Here is a 20,867-nt window from a genome sequence, read left to right as displayed (position 1 = left end):
TAAGTGAGCGTATGTAAATTTTTGACCCTGTATGTATAATTTTGACCCTGTGTTGATTTCAGAAAACCCAAAGAAAATTAAAACTTGTGCACCAAATTCTAGTGTTTTTTTTTTAATTAAAGATGTATGCTGTACAATCATTCTGCCACAGAAAAAGAACAGTTCAAAGAAATTACTGAAAGCTCAAATATTGCCATGACATTCATATCCAAGATGACATTCTTGTCACTGTATGTAAACTTCTGACCACAACTGTACATCTTCAAATCTCTGAAAACATAATGAAAACCTGGGATTTTTTTTCATTGCAAAAAAGTTTTAGAATGTTGAAATATTTTAAACAAAGAAAGTGTAAATGTCCAGTATGTTGAAGATCTAATTTTCAAGATTATGCACTATTTCCAGGTCCCTATTTAAAATACAAGCAAATGTGTGATGTCTATCATGTTAACTGCTTTGTACAAAAGGTCAGATTTTCCTCAAGTCTTACCTCTTCTACTGAAGCATGTGATTAGACGAAACTGATGGATTTGAACTGAAAATCGATCATAAGGTTTTATGCAAACTTGTAGAGTCCATGCAGCTCGAGTACACACTGTCATTAAAGATAAAAGGGGGATGAAGTAAACACTAAGAAACTCTGAAATTCATGTAAATATTTCAAAGAGTCTACTTTTCACTCAAGTTATTGTCAATAATATAATTTGTAATAAATTGTTGCATTAGATTCAAAAAGAATGCAAAATGGAAACATTTTCACTACTCAGAACTCTCACCGTTCAAAAGTTTGGAATCACTCATGATTTCACATTTTCCATGAAACCTCATACTCCATCATTATTCATCAAATAAGCTGCAAAATGAATAGAAATTATAGTCAAGACTTTGGCATGGGTAGGAATAATGATTTCTACTTGAAATAACAGTTTAGTGCTTCAAAATTTGCTTTCATCTCATCAAAGAGCCCTCCATCTGCACAAGTACAGCCTTGCAGACCTTTCATATTCGAGCTGTCGGCTTACTGAGTCAGAAATTTCACCAGGAATGAGGCAGATATTTCAGATATTTCACTCCCTGTTTCCTGTTTGTTATCAGTCCCACAAGTTGGACTGGCTTGATGGACACCTCACATCATATCTTCAAGCTGTTCCCCCAACAGCTCAGTAGGGTTGAGATCCAATGACTGTGCTGGCCAACAGACAGAATTCCACTGTCTACAAAGAGGTGCTGTATGTGGAGAAGAAATGCAAACCGAGTTAGAAACATCAATGTTTGAGGTGAGGTCCAGTGTCAGCATTGGCTGTGGTGATGGAGAGCACACTTTCTGATGCTGGACAAGAATGTCTGGCTTGTGATCTTCCAGTGGTTTTAGAGCGTCCTACAGCAGGAAGGCAGAATGGCATGCTTTGTTAGTAATATCATATTGCAGGGTTATTTCATTATTTTTTCATATAATCTGGAAGTGTCTCAGTGTGATTCCATATGAAGTTTATCTTCTCGTGTTGAAAATATATCACTTTGCTTCACTCAGTGTTTCGCTTCACTCACTTGTGATATATCCATTCGCCACTCGATGATCTTCCCAATACTGACAGCTTTGTGTATCTGGGCAGTATCATCACAACAGATGGTGGAAGTATGAAGGACATTCAGAACAGGATCAACAAAGCAAGAGGTGCCTTCATCAATATGAACAACATCTGGAAATCTTCACAGAACAGCGTTAAAGCCAAGCTGAAATTATACAACAGCTGTGTTCTCCCAGTGCTCCTGTATGGGGATGAGTGCTGGCGAATGACCCAACAAGATTTGATGAGGCTCTCCACTTTCCACATCAAGAACTTACGGAGAATATTGAAAGTTTTTTGGCCAAATAAGATTTCCAATGAAGATCTACTCTCTCGCTGCAAGCAGGAAGATATGGCCACAATTATCATGAGAAGATGTTGGCAGTGAATTGGTCATGTACTCAGAAGAGAAAATGGAACCATCATCAAAACAGTTCTCCACTGGACACCAGATGGCAAAAGGAAAAGGGGAAGGCCAAAAACAACTTGGCAGCAAACAGTCGAACACGAACTGAGGAACATCAACTACACCTGGGGTACCATCAGCGTTCTAGCCCATGACCGGCAGATGTGGACAGACTTTGTTGCTGCCCTATGCACCCCAGGCGTTATGGGCAGTACAGATAGATAGATAGACTCGAAGATAAACTTCGTGTCTTTGCGTGACTGTGTAATATCCTCTCTATATAGATATTCTATTACAAATTTCCACCTTCATTAGTCCTTAACAACATTAACAATGTCTAGACTGCTTTTCTGATCGGTCTAATGTTATTTTAATTTAAAAAGCACGATTTTAGTTCAAAAACATTTTTTATTTTATAAAACAAATTCAAATATTCCAGTACATATTTGGCACAATCCGACACCACAATTTCTTTTCAAAGTTGCGATGCTAACTGCGGTCACTAGGGGGCGACTAAGACCACAATTCTATTCAGAAAAAATATATATATTTCTTTATTCAAGGGACTGTACACTGAAATCATTTTATAGCCTAGGAAAAAAAAGAGTATATATCATTTCTGATGTTTCTTTTTTCCTTCCCTGCCTCCATTTTCCCTTTCTTTTATTATCTACAAGAAAACTCTCGCTGTGTCCGCAAGGGGACTTTTATTTTAAAACTCTGTCCGGTTTGAACCCCGGAAGTCGCCCAGACACCGCGGCTGTCTCGCCTATAATAAATTTATTATCAGACGCTCGAAAGGAGAAACTCTTGCTGTCAGAAATGTCGCTTTCTCTGACTAATATCGGCATCACTGTCACTGAGAACATGGCCGAGGAAAAGGTAAAATATATATAAATTTATTTTAACTGCATGACTCCAGATTTTATTATTATTATTATTATTATTATTATTATTATTATTATTATTATTTCTTCAGTGGTTAAACACATTGGAAGTTTATTATTCTGATCTGTATGTTGTAATTGATATTTTGAATATTTATTTTTGTTACTAGAGCGGCGGCTACAATTATCGACACCTTAACGATTTTTTGGCCGTTGCAAACGTAGAAAAGATTTTCAATACATAAATTGTGCATGAATAATTACCCAAACTTCCACTGGAAAAAAAAAAAAGAGTTGATTCCCGATTACTTAGCGTATCAGGGCCCTGTACTACGAAGCGGGTTTTCGAGCTTACCAGGGTAACTTCGAGAGTAACTTGATCACGTGCAGCGTAACTTCCCGATTAACCCATACTACGAAAGTTGGCTATGTTCAAACCGAGGTATGCTGCCATGGCAACTTACGCTGCATCTCAAACCTGCTCGTCTCAGGTGATGTTCTTGGTTAACCCGAGGTTTCCGATTAACCACACCCTTTTTAAACACCACCTCTCCACCGACATTTCCTCTAGAGACAATGCCAGCGTACCTGGATGACCCGTGCGATATCGGAGCGCAGATTAGAGATGGGATTTATGGCTCTTTGATGGGATCCGCATCTTTGTGATCCGTTCTTTGAAAAGAGCCGTTCAAAAGACTGCCTCATTTGGCTCTTTTTAAATATTTATTCAGTTTTAAGAAGACAGCGTCTAAAGGAGCCAGATCCCTCTGCTTAGACAGTGACATCAATATTTCTGGACATACCTTTTATATAAAGCAACCTAGACTTACATTACTGTAACCCCTAAACGCTCATAAATAACCATTAAAAAACAATGAGGGCTTCAATGAATGTCCATGCAGAACGGCTTTTCTGTATAAAAAAAAAAAAAAACACTCAAGAACATAGTTATCAAGAACGCAAGAATATTTTATAGAAAAACACTTGTTTTACAAAAATATTTAAGTCTGAGATACAAAATAGATACAACTACAATAAATATAACACAAGAACTAGTTATCACACAAGAACATTTTAATAGAAAAAAACAAACTTTCTATATTAAAAATATTGAAATTGTAACAAAACTAGATACAACTAAACAGTCAGATAAATAGATAAAGTTATAACAAGAACACAAGATTATTTTAATAGGAAAAAACAAACTATTAATGCAAAAAATATATTATTATTAGAAAAATAGATACAACTAGACAAACAGATAAATAAATAAAATACACAAAAATAGAACAAACAAAATGACGATAGAATAAATTAAATGAACGTCCGTGCAAAGTAGTTTTCCCACAATATTATCATTAATATCACACAACAACATTATAAACTATATACAAAACAATTTGAACTATTAGGCAAACAGATAAAACTTGAATAAATAAAAGGCAAATGAATGCTTGCTTGCACACACACACACACACACACACACACACACACACACACCATTATGAATGATGTTTTTATATTTCATTTTCACCTGTTGCCAGGTGCGTTCGGCACTGCTGTTGCCTCTGAAATGTTCACAGGACCGACACCAACTTAATCAAAGGGACTGAACAGTCAGTCATCCTAATTCATGTGACTCTGTGCACAGATCAGCTTAAGTAGGCGACTCCATGAATTTACCATACCAAATTTTATTCAGGATTTTTCGGACATTAAACAAGCTATATATGACTGGGGCCACGTCGAAGGACCATTTTCTGTGACTTGTGATTGATCATGAAGCTTCTCTCATCCTATACTTCTGTTCTGGAACATGTAGAAGGGAGAATGTACTTACGCATTTACCCGATCGGCAATTCGTTGCCAACATGCTTGCCGCTCCTTATTGGCAGCCGCTGTGTTAGATTTTGCTCTTAATGTTGTTTTGAACTCCTCGTAGCTTTGCATTATGACAGCGCATTCTTCCTCCGTGAAGTACGGCGACCGTGCCATTGTGAACAGTGGGGATTTGCGCTGATAACCTCCCCTTTAATGTGAACGCGCATTAACCCTGATTAGGTTAAACCAGGTTCAACAAATCAACTTCATAACTGGCGTCGTAGTACCGTTTAACCCCAAACAAGATAACCAGGTTTTGTCAACCCCGGTTTAGCGGGGGAACCCTGGGTTACTGCTGGGTAGGTTAACCTCCGTTCGTAGTACAGGGCCCTGATCACGTGACACCATTCCACAATTATCGACACCTTTGTCCACAGTTATCGACATCTAGATGATTATTTATTTAAAAAAAATAATCAGTATGTGGTATTAAGTTAACAAAATATAGTTTTTATTTAAAATGTCTTTTCCATAGACTTATATTTAGTCCAAAATATATTTTATATAAATATATGGATGTCAGTGTTTATGTAAATGAGGAAGTAATTCTAATGTTCGTAAACAAATGAACTGATAATGTTTAACCTGCGTCAGAAAATCTTTTTGTTCCACTTTCTCAGTATTTTCATAGATCACATTTTGTTCATCATTCGTTGTTGTTTGTATTAATTTCTAGTTTTGTCGTTTACCAATAAATCTCAACAGGGAATCGACCTTGTAACCACATGACAATCCAGGTCAAAGGTCGCACGTCATTCCTCAAACCAGAATATAAAATGTCTCCTGATATTGTAATATGTGGTAGAGATTTACAACAAACTGCAAAAACAAAAATTCTGAATGGAATAGGAAAATCTGAATATTTCAAGCATGTAATTGTTTTTCTATGCTAAGAATTTAATTCTGCCCTAATTCGATTTATTGCAATCGGATTCCAAATACTCTATAAACATTCCATTCTGTTATGAATCAGAAAAACTTTATTATAAAATCACAGGGTGGCACGGCGGTGTAGTGGTTAGCGCTGTCGCCTCACAGCAAGAAGGTCCGGGTTCGAGCCCCGGGGCCGGCGAGGGCCTTTCTGTGTGGAGTTTGCATGTTCTCCCCGTGTCCGCGTGGGTTTCCTCCGGGTGCTCCGGTTTCCCCCACAGTCCAAAGACATGCAGGTTAGGTTAACTGGTGACTCTAAATTGAGCGTAGGTGTGAATGTGAGTGTGAATGGTTGTCTGTGTCTATGTGTCAGCCCTGTGATGACCTGGCGACTTGTCCAGGGTGAACCCCGCCTTTCACCCGTAGTCAGCTGGGATAGGTTCCAGCTTGCCTGTGACCCTGTAGAACAGGATAAAGCGGCTAGAGATAATGAGATGAGATAAAATCACAGCACTTTTATTTTTTATAAAGTACTTCATTGTTCTACTTCAACAATGTTACACAAAGATCGATCCATAACAGTTGTAAATGTCGCTTAATCTCACAGGGTGTCGATAATGGTGGACACCGGTGAAAGTGAGCACTATTATCGACACCTCACGTGAGTGACTTCTCAAACGCGCGTTTAGATACAAAATGGCGGCTGTCAAATGAAAGAGTGAGAAACAAAGTAGGTTTCGACAAGGAGATCCTGAAATATTGATGAATTTGATCAGTAAAACCATGTCCATGATCTTTCCACCATGCTTACCTGCGATGATAACGTCCGGGTTTTCCGAAAAATTGCTGATCATGCTAAATAAATTCCATCTCACGTAACGAGCATCAGACAACAAAATCAAAGGGCGAGGAGGGCCTTCCGGTTGATGATGACGTCTGGGTTTTCTGAAAAATTACTGATCATGCTTAAAAAAATTCCATCTCCGGTAACGAGCTGCGTCATCAGACGACAAGATCAAAGGGGGAGGGGGGTCTTCTGGTTGATTAATTAACCAATAATAACTGTTGGAACTGAAACTCACCTTTGTAAAATTTGTTTTTATTGGTAAATCTGAAAAGGTTGTCGATAATTATGGACTGTCGATAATTGTAGCCGCTGCTCTATATGAAATTATCCAAACAAAGAAGTCTTATGCAACATATTTGAGGTTTTAGATCCTTCAGCGTTTCCCTTGATGACTTTTTCCACACTATTGGCGTTATCTTAACCAGCTTCATGAGGTAGTCACCTGGAATGCTTTTCAGTTAATAGGTGTGTCTCATCAAAAAGTAATTAGTGGACGAGTTTTTTGTGTTCTTTTTGCATTTGAGATCAAACAGTAAATAATAAAAATACAAATAATAAAATAGCCCTGTTCAGCACCACAACTGTAGTAATCTATATTACAGTGGGGCAAAAAAGTATTTAGTCAGACACCAATTGGGCAAGTTCTCCCACTTAAAAAGATGCGAGAGGCCTGTAATTTTCATCATAGGTACACTTCAACTATGAGAGACAGAATGGGGGGAAAGAATCCAGGAAATCACATTGTAGGATTTTTAATGAATTAATTGGTAAATTCCTCGGTAAAATAAGTATTTGGTCACCTACAAGCAAGCAAGATTTCTGGCTCTCACAGACCTGTAACTTCTTCTTTAAGAGGCTCCTCTGTCCTCCACTCGTTACCTGTATTAATGGCACCTGTTTGAACTCGTTATCAGTATAAAAGACACCCGTCCACAACCTCAAACAGTCACACTCCAAACTCAACTATGGCCAAGACCAAAGAGCTGTCAAAGGACACCAGAAACAAAATTGTAGACCTGCACCAGGCTGGGAAGACTGAATCTGCAATAGGTAAGCAGCTTGGTGTGAAGAAATCAACTGTGGGAGCAATTATTAGAAAATGGAAGACATACAAGACCACTGATAATCTCCCTCGATCTGGGGATCCACACAAGATCTCACCCCGTGGGGTCAAAATGATCACAAGAACGGTGAGCAAAAATCCCAGAACCACATGGGGGGACCTAGTGAATGACCTGCAGAGAGCTGGGACCAAAGTAACAAAGGCTACCATCAGTAACACACTACGCCACCAGGGACTCAAATCCTGCAGTGCCAGACGTGTCCCCCTGCTTAAGCCAGTACATGTCCAGGCCCGTCTGAAGTTTGCTAGAGAGCATTTGGATGATCCAGAAGAGGATTGGGAGAATGTCATATGGTCAGGTGAAACCAAAATAGGACTTTTTGGTAAAAACTCAACTTGTCGTGTTTGGAGGAGAAAGAATGCTGAGTTGCATCCAAAGAACACCATACCTACTGTGAAGCATGGGGGTGGAAACATCATGCTTTGGGGCTGTTTTTCTGCAAAGGGGACCAGGACGACTGATCCGTGTAAAGGAAAGAATGAATGGGGCCATGTATCGTGAGATTTTGAGTGAAAACCTCCTTCCATCAGCAAGGGCATTGAAGATGAAACGTGGCTGGGTCTTTCAGCATGACAATGATCCCAAACACACCGCCCGGGCAACGAAGGAGTGGCTTCCTAAGAAGCATTTCAAGGTCCTGGAGTGGCCTAGCCAGTCTCCAGATCTCAACCCCATAGAAAATCTTTGGAGGGAGTTGAAAGTCCGTGTTGCCCAGCGACAGCCCCAAAACATCACTGCTCTAGAGGAGATCTGCATGGAGGAATGGGCCAAACTACCAGCAACAGTGTGTGAAAACCTTGTGAAGACTTACAGAAAACGTTTGACCTCTGTCATTGCCAACAAAGTATTGAGATGAACTTTTGTTATTGACCAAATACTTATTTTCCACCATAATTTGCAAATAAATTCATTAAAAATCAGACAATGTGATTTTCTGGATTTTTCTCATTCTGTCTCTCATAGTTGAAGTGTACCTATGATGAAAATTACAGGCCTCTCTCATCTTTTTAAGTGGGAGAACTTGCACAATTGGTGACTGACTAAATACGTTTTTGCCCCACTGTATATCAAGAACCAAACAACTAAGAGGAACGACATCTATTATTACTTTAAGACATGAAGTGATATTTTTTTAATTAATAAAAATAAAGGAACTTTTAATTAGCAAGTGTGTCCAAACTTTGACTGGTGCTGTATTTATATGTGCCAGCAGTATGAAGGTAATCTATAGAGTGTAAATGCGTCGTCATAATTTGTGGTCAGTTTGCCCAGCAGGGGTGTGTGTGTGTGTGTTTGGGGGATAAAACACACCTCTGTCTCGGGTTATTAAAGTGTGTGTCTCATTACAGAGTGTGAAGAAGGAGTTTGAGTGTGTGGAACTGGGAGATCTGCAGCAGAACGACGAGAGTGGAGAGAAAGCTCCACGCCGAGTCATCCACTTCTCCAGCGGAGAGACAATGGAGGAATACAGCACCGAGGACGAGGAAGACCACACACACACACAGCCTGATAAAAACAACCTTTTGTCCTCAGTAGACACGGTGTGTGAGTGTGAGCGCGTGTGTGTGTGTGTGGCGTGTTCTAGAGTTATACAGTTTTAAGCATATTTTAAAAAGTCCTTAGTTTAATCCAAACTCAGCTTTCAAATAACTCGCTGCTGTCACTCTGTCCTTATCTGAAACTCGGTCTCCAGGAAAATCCTGTTCATCCTGCTTCATTATTCCCACAAACCTGTTATTGCACTGTGTATTTGATCTAAGCAGTAACACAACACCTTATAACGCAGTGGTAACTGTTCTCGTCTCCTGAGGACTCTCTGAACAGGACCAGATGAGAGAGAACACACATGAACATAAAATTACAGCAGTTATAATCCGATCATTCAGCACCAGGTTTGTGAGCGTGAGCAGGCTATCTGTGATTTAAAATAACACAGGCAAAAGCAGTTCAAGTTAAAACAATACTGTTTTGATTAGAATGTAGAGTATGATTTCAGTAAACAATTTCTGCTGTGATTCATCATCGAAGAAAATTCACTGGTCAAAATATTATAAACTTTGTCCTGTTTGGAAACCATTTCGAGTTGAAATGCAACTCTTATTGATGACTCGAGTCAGTTTACAGTGGTTTCGCCCCTTGGTGGTTTATCCCCACCTTCAGGGATTTTGTGCATGGGACTAAAACACCATATGTGATTTTAGAAGGCATGATAAGAATTTCTTAATTCTGTTTCAAATATATTTATTCAATTGAGATGAGCTTAAAGATCAGCATATAACAAGTAGGAGAAGTGAAACTTATGTTTTTGTGATTTGCTACGAAATGTGAGTGGTTTTGATTCTGTTGTTTACATGCATGTCGATTTCGTGTCAAAGTTAATACCGTCAGCAACAAAATGTTAGCGTGAAGCGCTTCAATTTGGCCCTTCATTGTACTTTGGAGGAAGGATTGTTGCTCATGTTTGTTTAACATCTGATATGTGATTCAATTGAACGTACTAAAGACAAGAGGAATTCGAAATCGCTCCAAATTATTACTGGTAATTAAATTATTCATGTCAAATGGCACTAATAATGAGAATTCAACATCACGTCGAATTATTACTGGCAAATCATAATGTTTATTAGAGTGATGATCACATCTTTAGATTGTCCTTTGAAACTGCTCTGTTGAGATGCATAGTTTTAAACATGTAAACCCTTGATTTGATTCGATGAGCTAGTCAAAGTTTCTTCAACTACTTTAAAGCTAGACGGCCTTTCGATTTCATAAAATCGGTGAAATTTAGTTCCGTCTGAAATGTGGTGATTGTGATATATGTTTGTTTCTGTAATATCTCACAAAATATCAGGCCATTCTGTGGCTGGGAAGTTATTTAATTTGAGGGGATTAAAGCAAATAATGTGCATGAAATCGCTCGCTTGACGCAGTCAAGCAGACAGAGGAAGTCCGTGTGCGCATGCGCAGGTATTCTTCTTCTTTTGGGTTTTATGGCAGCTGGCATCCACAGTGTTGCATTACTGCCATCTACAGGTTTCCCTTTGAGCGTGTATAAAAATGGGTGTCCGGTGATGGACAGGGTAAAGGACTGTATAAGAGGGACACTGGATCAGGTATACAGCAAGCTACACAGGCTGTCCGGTTAGAACAGGAATTAATGGATGTCCACTCATGAGCAACAGTGTAAACCGTGGTTTTACTAGAAAACAGAATAAAATACAAATACAACAAGACATGAGCAATAATATACACACAAGCAATAATGTAAATAATAACAATGATATAAATACAAATACACATCACATTAAATATATATTAACGCAAATGAATAATAATTATATACAATGTAATACAAATGTAAAACACACAAATGAATACTATATAAGTAAAACAATGTAAAGCCCAATGAATGCTACTTACACCCCATAATAAATAACACAACACACTAGATACTGACTATATACACGATATGTACACAATATGTACAATGTGTACAATGTACACGGAGGATGAGGATAGCTGCCTACAGCAGCTATCATTACCAAGGTGCGTGGTGCAACTGCTTACAGCGAGTCACACCCGCATGAAGACACAGAGTGTGTCGGCTGAATGAAGGGGAGCGTGGCTCCTTTAAGCGCTGCCCCGCGCTGTTATGCGCATAGAAGGTTAGAATATGTGGCGCGGTTATGAACTGTACATACCACCACTACACTCCCAACACGGCAATGGCTAATAATGAAATGTGCTCCCGTAACAAACCGTGGTCGAGAAAACAAGCGCTATCATTACATGGCTACTGAACAGAACAGAACAAACACGTAAGAAAATAGACAGACACAGGATGAGAGAATAAGAGAAGAAATACTCGCTAGCATTACCGCTACATGTAACAGTTACAGATAGCGAGTACACACATAACACAGTAGCTACGCAACAATAAACAACTTACATTCAAGGACGCACGGAATGCACACACGGCACGAATGATGGACGTTGGATCCTGACACGTCCGCGATAGAAAGATAGAAAGCACGAAAGAAATGAAACCGAGGGAGAAAGAGAGAAACGGATCCAAATGTTCACTGATGAGAAGCAGGTGTTGCATGGAGTCCCCGTCTGATGTGTGCTGTGTTTTCTTCGATGTTTGTGCGCATCTTATATAGTCCACGCAGCACAGTGTGATGGACAGTGGCGCCAGGGTGTCTGAAGTTGGCGTGTGATGGACAGTGGCGCCAGGGTGTCTGAAGTTGGCATGTTGTAACATGCCCTGACAACTAACGAGTTGGGAGCCACTATGTCTGACAAGGGTGCCTGTTTACTACTTTTAAAGGTCAAAATAATTAAGACCTGGCACCGCAATTCTGAACAGCCGCCCCCAACTTTGTGGAACAAAGTTGTGTCCATGATGTCAGGCAGAGGTGCCCTGAGGGAGTGAAGGGAGTCTCACCAGGCGTGAGACTGGGCGTGTGTAGGTCCGGTCCTTGACCTGCACCTGTGCAGTACGTACCCTGCCATCTGCTCCAGGGGTGACAGCAGTGACCTTGCCCACAGGCCACAGGGCACGTGGGAGCTGAGGGTCGACAATCATCACAATGCTGTCAACGATGAGGTCCTCCCGGTCTCGTTGCCACTTGGAGCGGGTTTGAAGAGAGGGCAGGTAGTTCCTGATGAACTTAGCCCAGAATTGGTCCGCAAGGGCCTGGCACTGTCTCCACCTGCACCTGCTCAGGATGTCGGAGTCGGTGTAGACCACTTGTGGTATGGAGGGGTCGTGCCGCCCCATCAGCAGCATGTTTGGAGTGATGGGATCTGGATCTGCGATGTCTGATGAGGTGTAACCCAAGGGCTTGGAGTTGATGATACTTTCCACCTCGATCAGCACTGTCCTCAACACCTCCTCAGTGACTGTCTGTGCATCGAGTGTAGTGTGTAGGGCAGCTTTGATGGAACGGATCTCCCGTTCCCAGGAACCACCGAAGTGCGGAGCATGTGGAGGATTGAACTTGAAGTCAATCTGTTGACTGGCTAAGTGGGACTGTAGCTCTGGGCTGAGGGCTTTGAATGTCTCCTGCAGTTCAGACTGACCCCCTCTGAAATTGGTGCCTTGGTCGGAGAGCAGCTCATGTGGCTTCCCTCGGCGTGCGATGAAGCGCCGCAGGGCCATCAAGAAAGCATCAGTGTCCATGCTGGTGAGGAGGTCTAGATGCACTGCATGGATTGTCAGGCACTTGAAAACGATGCCCCACCGTTTCTCAGTGCGTCGGCCGATCTTGATGAGGTACGGCCCGAAACAATCCATTCCAGTGGAATAGAAGGCTGGCTTGTGCAAGCGCGAACTTGAAGGTGGCAAGTCAGCCATTCTGGGGATCACTGGTGTGCCTCGCCACTTCTGACACTCTGGACAGCTGTGCTGATGTTTCTTGACAGCCGCTCTCCCACGCACGATCCAGTACCGCCGGCGCAGCTCAGCAAACACTCGCTCTGGTCCTGGGTGCGCCAGGTGGCTGTCGAAGTCTCGGATGATGAGCTGTGTGATGGGGTGCTGAGGGTCAAGCAGGATGGGGTGTAGAGTCTCCTCCTCAACCGTGTCACACCTGCGCAGACGACCTCTGACCCGGATCAGCTGTGTCTCAGCGTCGTACTCCGGGGACAATGTGAGAATCCTGCTGTCAGTGGAGACTGGCTTCCCTGCTGAGAGCAGGGTGAGGTCTTCGGGGAAGGAGTCACTCTGTGCCTTCCTGAGGAGTGCCAGTTCCGCTTGCCTGTAGTCCTCAGCTGTGATGGCGGATGTGGCCGCCCCGTGACGCGCTCTGACTGTGGCCTCCAGCAGCTCTGGATATTGACTGAAGTTCCCTGCATCAGGCAACGCAGGGTCAGAGGTCACGGTGATGTGGCCGCAGAACTGGGACTTCCGCAGCTCGGTGGCGTCCTGCAGCAGCTCCACTGATGGTGACGGTGCACTGATGAACAGGCACGCTGAGGTGGAAGACCGATGCTTGACAGCCTTGGCGGGGCCTTGAAGTGTCCACCCAAGGCGTGTCTTCAGGGCAATGGGTCCACCTGGTGGGCCTATGTGCACAGGCTCGATGGGGATGAGGAGGTCTGGGTAGTCAGACCCAATGAGGAGCAGCGGACGGGCCTGAGTAAAGGAGTGAAGAGGCAGCCCTCTGAGGTGGCGGTAGGTCCTTTGGAGAGCCTCAACTGGGTGTGAATGAGGGGACAGTCCCAGTTCGGGTGATGTGAAGGCCCGCTGTATTTTGTACCGCTGCTGCGGTTGACTGAGGGATGACACAGAGAAGGACACTGACCTCCCCGGCACCGTTCTGATGTCATGACGGATGGTGCGGAGGGCCAGGTTCTCACTCTGTCCTTTGAGGCCAAGCTGCTGCGCTGCTTGGTGGAGGAGCATGGTGCGCTCTGACCCGTCATCGAGGATGGCGTAGGTCTCCATCTTCTTGCCCCCGTGATGAAGGAGCACCTTCACCATCTTCAGCAGCACACAACTACCTCTCCGTGCTGGGTCGAGGTAGTAGGTGGATGGCTGGCTGGGTGAAGACAGTGTCGCAGTCTCCGGCCTGCTTTGTGCATTCACCTCATGCAGTACCTCGAGGTGCAGGCGATTGCACTTCGGGCACCGTGCCTTGAGGTAGCACTGAGCTGCTTGATGGTCGCGTCCACACCTCCAGCACTTCTTCCCGGTCTTGATCCACTGGAGCCTTGGTTCCAGTGACATACTCTTGAACGCAGTGCACTGGTTGAAGTAGTGCTCCGTGCTGTTGCAGAAGGGGCAGTACTTCTTTGGAGGCTCCACCTTGGCGGGTGTACGTGGAGCTGACTTTGATGGCTGCTGAGCTGACTTGGCTGGGGGGTCTACCAGCAGGACCGTGGTGGAGCGTGTGGCTGCCGGCTGCTTGCCTCTGGTGCTCCGCTGCCGCTCTGCCTGGCTCGCTGTTGCCTTTGGCGGGTCGTTGGTCTCGTCCAGCTGCACACCAACCTCGTGCTGTAACCATGCGGCGAAGTCCAAGAGTGTGGGGACAGGCACACGGTCTGGGTCGATGTACCGCCTGAAGGCAGTACGCAGCTCGTGAGGCAGCTTGGGCAGCAACCGAGACACATGCGAACCACACCGTAGCTCAAGCTGTTCCTGGGTCCCCATCTTATCCAGCATCCCCACCAAGGACTGCACCTTCAGGGCGAAGTTCCTGAAGCCTCTCTGGTCACCGCTCCTGACGGGGGGCTCAGCCAGGACCTGGTTGATCTGCCTGAGTGCCAGTTTGCGGGGCTGCCCAAAGAGCTTCGTGAGGGCTGCCATCGTATCACTGTAGGGATAGCTGCTGTGGCAGTAAGCATCCGCTACCAGGACAGCATCCTCTAGCTTCAGGTGGTCCAGCAGGATCTGATATTTGAAGCGCTCTGTCGCGTCGGGTGGTAGGACGTTGTCGAGCGCCAGCTGCATCCTGTTGAACTGCCGTGGGTCGTCCTCGGTGAACGCTGGGATTCGCATCTTGGGCCCGCGGTAGGTCAGCTCCTGAGGGGGAAGAGATGTCAGTCGCTGTGGGACAGGTGACAGCCTGTGATGATCTGGTGCCACTGCCCTCTGACCGGCCGACACCGGTGATGACGTCCGCTGTCTCTGAGCAGACAAAGGGCGCCGTGGGCTGAATGGCGCTGAGTACTGTGGGGTGGCAGGAAAGGGTGAGGATGACGTGAATGAGTGACCCCGTGGCAGATTCATGCTCCTCAGGTGCTCTGTCAGCTCTGCCGTCAGTGGTGTTGGCAGATGGGGAGCTCCTCCGTGTGGCGGTGTGGACGTCGCTGCCTCAGCTCCTGCGATGTGTGGCCGAGGTAGAGGTGACGACTGCTTTGCCACCGGGGCGCGGCGATGTCCACTGGTTGAGTCAGCAGGGCTGTATGTTCTGTCATGCTGCAGTGGTGATGATAGGACTGCTGGGTGGGTTCCAGGCGTGACGGCTGGAACCTGGATGTCCCTCGCTGGAGTGCGTGGAGGTGATGCATAGTGCTGTTGCAACAGGTACTGCACATCCCGCTGCAGCTGCCGATTGTCCTCCTGCATCTGCCGATTATCCCGCTGCAGTTGCTGATTGTCCTCCCGTATCTGCTGAAGGGCGAGGAGGATAGCTGCTGACGTGTCGAGGGGAGTCTGCCCAGCAGGGGGAGTGTGTGATGGCTCCCGGGGCCTGCTGTCTCCCACGTGGGAAGAATCATCCTGGGTGTGTACGCCGTCCTGTGGCAGCCGTCGCTGAGCCTGGGTCACCACGTAGTCATCCAGGTGCCTGGGGTGGTGGTGCTCACAGCGAGGACGGGCACTGCCATCATGAGTGGACATCCTGACTGTGTAGAATGCTGTATCCGGCTCGAAGGACCATATAAAAATGGGTGTCCGGTGATGGACAGGGTAAAGGACTGTATAAGAGGGACACTGGATCAGGTATACAGCAAGCTACACAGGCTGTCCGGTTAGAACAGGAATTAATGGATGTCCACTCATGAGCAACAGTGTAAACCGTGGTTTTACTAGAAAACAGAATAAAATACAAATACAACAAGACATGAGCAATAATATACACACAAGCAATAATGTAAATAATAACAATGATATAAATACAAATACACATCGCATTAAATATATATTAACGCAAATGAATAATAATTATATACAATGTAATACAAATGTAAAACACACAAATGAATACTATATAAGTAAAACAATGTAAAGCCCAATGAATGCTACTTACACCCCATAATAAATAACACAACACACTAGATACTGACTATATACACGATATGTACACAATATGTACAATGTGTACAATGTACACGGAGGATGAGGATAGCTGCCTACAGCAGCTATCATTACCAAGGTGCGTGGTGCAACTGCTTACAGCGAGTCACACCCGCATGAAGACACAGAGTGTGTCGGCTGAATGAAGGGGAGCGTGGCTCCTTTAAGCGCTGCCCCGCGCTGTTATGCGCATAGAAGGTTAGAATATGTGGCGCGGTTATGAACTGTACATACCACCACTACACTCCCAACACGGCAATGGCTAATAATGAAATGTGCTCCCGTAACAAACCGTGGTCGAGAAAACAAGCGCTATCATTACATGGCTACTGAACAGAACAGAACAAACACGTAAGAAAATAGACAGACACAGGATGAGAGAATAAGAGAAGAAATACTCGCTAGCATTACCGCTACATGTAACAGTTACAGATAGCGAGTACACACATAACACAGTAGCTACGCAACAATAAACAACTTACATTCAAGGACGCACGGAATGCACACACGGCACGAATGATGGACGTTGGATCCTGACACGTCCGCGATAGAAAGATAGAAAGCACGAAAGAAATGAAACCGAGGGAGAAAGAGAGAAACGGATCCAAATGTTCACTGATGAGAAGCAGGTGTTGCATGGAGTCCCCGTCTGATGTGTGCTGTGTTTTCTTCGATGTTTGTGCGCATCTTATATAGTCCACGCAGCACAGTGTGATGGACAGTGGCGCCAGGGTGTCTGAAGTTGGCGTGTGATGGACAGTGGCGCCAGGGTGTCTGAAGTTGGCATGTTGTAACATGCCCTGACAACTAACGAGTTGGGAGCCACTATGTCTGACAAGGGTGCCTGTTTACTACTTTTAAAGGTCAAAATAATTAAGACCTGGCACCGCAATTCTGAACAGCGTGCACTGACAGTTCCATCATTCTGTCACTAAACGAACAGCTGATCACACCGAGGTGCTCGCTGAGTGCCCATATTTATTAGTTTGGTCCTGCGTTTCCTTTCCTTCGTATATAACATAACGTCTTTTCTTCTCGCTTTCTTTTCATTACTGTAGTCGGTCTTTCACATTTCATTCGCACACTCACGTCCTCCATTTTTCTATCCTGTTTCAAATTTGTATCCCACAATGCCTTGTGTGAACACGGAAAGCCCACCACGTGATGCATGACGTAGTATCTTGTATCGGGTCATGGTGAAGCAGGAAAAAATAGCAGAGAATTTAGGGCCACGTGGAGATAAATTCATTAATTGTTATATTTAAAAAAAAAACTAATAAAATTGGAAGTCTGTGATTCAAATTCATTAGCTTTTGTTCACTAAACAAAAATAATCAGGTGTCTGGGAAAATTCTTTTTATGACCTACACTTGAAAAACCTGAAAGGTAATATACAGACGTCAAATGAAAAATCCAGTCAAAAACTTCAAGTTAAAACTTCCTGTTAAAAAAAGCTCTGTTCTCTTTAAATCTAGAATGATCCATCATAGACACATTTGATCAACTTTATTCACATTTAAACATGGGGCTAAACCACATGAGGATGGGGCTAAAACACTGGGGGCTAAACCACCGGATACCCTTGAATCAAATGATCTGACTCACGGAAAAGAGTTAAAATTCCCATCACGCCTTCTTCACGTTCCCATTCCGTAATATCACAAGACTGTTTGTTTTAAATAAAAACATTCCTATGCGTTGAACCTGAGCAACAGTAAGAGAAGTTGATCTTTTTTTTTTTTAGAAAATCAGCAGATTAAAACTGTGGTGGTGTGTGTCTCTCCCCCCTCTATATTTGCAGTCCAAGCTGACATGGGGTCCGTACGTCTGGTTTCAGATGTGGAGAGCAGCTTCAAACACTGTATCAGGTACACACACACTTAAGGACACACATGAGGAGCTTTCAGACTAAACAGTTTTAGGGTCTTATTGAGAGGAATTAACCCCCGGGGATCTTCCCGGAGAACTACATACCTTAAGGGCTTTTTTTTTTCCCCCTCTTTGCATTCGCACCACCAGTAGGACCGCTGAAGTGACGTGAGCCAACTTGGTAGTGTGATGTTAGCATGGAATTTTTATATTTCACTTCGACTGGATTTATTTCACTGGACATGCGCTCAATAAAGCCTGGACTTCACTGTCGGTCCATTCATCCATGTGATTTTTTTTTCTATCATTTTTTAAACTCTAATATTAAGAGCTGTTGTTTACACTGATAACGTTTTACATAGATTTTTAAAAAAAATGGTGGTTGCTGGTGCCGCATCGGCTTGTGTTCAACCAATCAACACACACTTGCATCATTCCTGGTTCCTCTTGTTCTGGGAGAGAACCGACCCTGAAGTAAGAGACAAAAAAGTCCCTCAAAACAGCGTTCTATGAACGAGGGATCGTCCGCAGTTCCTGCAGTTTGGACACACAAAAAAAGAGGGAACTTCCTCCAGCAGTTCTAAGAACTATGGTAGAAGTTCTTCTAGTCTGAAAGCACCTACTTCTTCTTCTTACATCTCTTTGAGCAGAGAGGATTAAGGGCCCAACAGTGGCAGCTTGGAGGTGCTGGGTATCAAATCCCTGACCTTCCAATCAGTAACCCAGAGCCTTGACCCACTGAGCCACCACTGCCCCTGTTTAGGGCTCGCACTTAATTAACCTTTTACAGTTTGTCTTTTTTGTGGGTCTTTTTTTCCCTCTCCCAGGAATTATCATCCTGTAAAAAGTACTGAAAAGGTCTGTTTTTTGGTTTTTTTTAACCAGAAAGAACATTCATTCTTTCTTTCCTGCCTTCCTTTTTATTCCCCGCTGGCTGAAAGGCCCAAAGGGGGATTATGTTGTGCCGATGTTTGTCTATCTGTCCATCCGTCCATCTGTCCATCCTGGGAAGGGTACTCACCTTCTGAAACCAACTGCTGTCACAATTTTTGGAGGAATTTCACAAAACTTGACAAGATTCTTTGTTATATGTCGTTAATACACATATTGCAATTTTGTTCAATTCAGTCACATTTTACCAGAGTTATGGCCGAGTTGCCAGCGGGGGATATTGTGCTCTCGGAGCACTCTTGTTTAAGAAGAGTCAAGAACTCTGATAGTTTTCCAGTTTCTTGGCCTGAGCTCTTTGCATCATGCAGAGACAGGGAGTAATGTTTGTTTTCTCCCACAGTGCGCCACCTGGTGGTGAGATTTTACAGAAAGTGGGAAACTATAAAAAGTCTCTGGATCATTAATTTTTAACATACTGATGTGTTTTTGTGATTGTGATCGCAGCATGTGATTATGTGGGTGAGAGAATGGCCTCATTGTTCGGCATCACGTCAGCCAAATATCAGTACGCCATTGATGAGTACAACAGAACCAACAAACAGGTAGAACTTTGATGTGTATACCAATCATGTCTGTCTTCTTTCTTTCTTTCTTTCTTTCTTTTTTCTTTCTTCACGTCTGTATTTTTTCCATTCATTTCTCTTTTCATTCTTTCTCTGAAGACCTTTTCCACATTCATGCAGGGTTCTTTATCTGTTCTGTCTCTTTCTCCCAGAAGGAGAATGAAGTGAAGGATTGCCCTGACTCAGAGGAGGTTGAGTCAAGTTTTGAGGAGAAACAAAAGGAGGCGATCCAGAAGTACAACATCAACAAGACTAAAGTTGATAACCCTGAGAACCTCGACGCTGGGTCTCCTCCCAGACCCGAGAACCTCGACGCTGGGTCTCGTCCTGAACCCGAGAACCTCGACACCGGGTCTCGTCCTGAACCCGAGAACCTCGACGCCGGGGCTCCTCCCGAACTCGAGAACCTAGATGCCGGGTCTCATCCTGGATGCGAGAACCTCGACGCTGAGGCTCCTCCCAAACCCGAGAATCTCGACGCCGGGGTTCCTCCCAAACCTGAGAACATTCCCCAGTTCTAGCACTGATTTCTCCACGCTGATGTTCCTCCTGCAGCAGCACTCACAGCACTGTACAAGTCTAAACCCTTTCCTCTTTTATGCGTCTTTAAGAATGTGTTTTACTTTTCTTTAATCTCCTCATGGACCAAATATATATGTTTTAGTTGTTTTATAACGTTCCACTGAAATACTGATGTACTGAATTATTTATATTTATAGTACTGTTATTTATTCAGTGGTCAGCATTTTATTTTTAGATAAATTGTGAAACTTATCAGAGAGCCTTAATTTCATGCACTAAAGTTTCTACTTGTATTTATTACATATTTATTCCTCAATATTTGTGTATAATATGCTAAAATTATTATATTTCAGTCGAGTATTACATTTTTCTATTTAACACTTGAATAAATATTTAATATTGGGCAAAATTTAAACTTTTTATTTGTCTTATTTCATAGTACAGGATTGGCTGCATTGCAGGGTGTTCTGTCATACTTTCAAAATTATTGGTACCCCGTTGAAGATGGGTTTGAAAATAAAAACAACTTTGTTGTTACTGAGCTTAATCTCACACTGAAAATATGAGTGATCTAAC

General features: G+C 43.5%; 1 protein-coding gene across 2 annotated transcripts; it reads left to right on the top strand.

Annotated features, from left to right (window-relative positions):
- Window positions 1-2,716: 2,716 nt before the first annotated feature.
- LOC132882673 (protein FAM177A1-like) lies at window positions 2,717-20,540 on the top strand. 2 transcript variants are annotated; one of them, XM_060915758.1, is made up of 5 exons: window positions 2,717-2,856; window positions 8,933-9,124; window positions 18,188-18,254; window positions 19,651-19,748; window positions 19,925-20,540. In XM_060915758.1, exons 1-5 carry the CDS (start codon window positions 2,797-2,799, stop codon window positions 20,288-20,290), a joined length of 783 nt encoding a protein of 260 aa, XP_060771741.1. In that variant the 5' UTR covers window positions 2,717-2,796; the 3' UTR covers window positions 20,291-20,540. The 2 variants fall into 2 exon arrangements, with proteins under 2 accessions (XP_060771741.1, XP_060771740.1); XM_060915757.1 differs by having other exon boundaries at window positions 19,922-20,540.
- Window positions 20,541-20,867: the final 327 nt, after the last annotated feature.

This window comes from Neoarius graeffei, chromosome 3 (assembly GCF_027579695.1).
Source record: "Neoarius graeffei isolate fNeoGra1 chromosome 3, fNeoGra1.pri, whole genome shotgun sequence".
In the NCBI taxonomy this organism is placed as follows: Eukaryota; Metazoa; Chordata; class Actinopteri; order Siluriformes; family Ariidae; genus Neoarius; species Neoarius graeffei.
Note: the sequence above shows the minus strand (reverse complement) of the source record. Positions and strands in the feature narration are given on the sequence as shown.

Excerpts from the sequence above, each read along its gene's own strand:
- LOC132882673 (XM_060915757.1), top strand. The coding sequence starts at position 2,797 with ATGTCGCTTTCTCTGACTAATATCGGCATCACTGTCACTGAGAACATG. Across the intron at positions 2,857-8,932 it reads AGAACATGGCCGAGGAAAAG|AGTGTGAAGAAGGAGTTTGA; the intron begins GTAAAATATATA and ends GTCTCATTACAG. Across the intron at positions 19,749-19,921 it reads ACAACAGAACCAACAAACAG|AAGGAGAATGAAGTGAAGGA; the intron begins GTAGAACTTTGA and ends TCTTTCTCCCAG.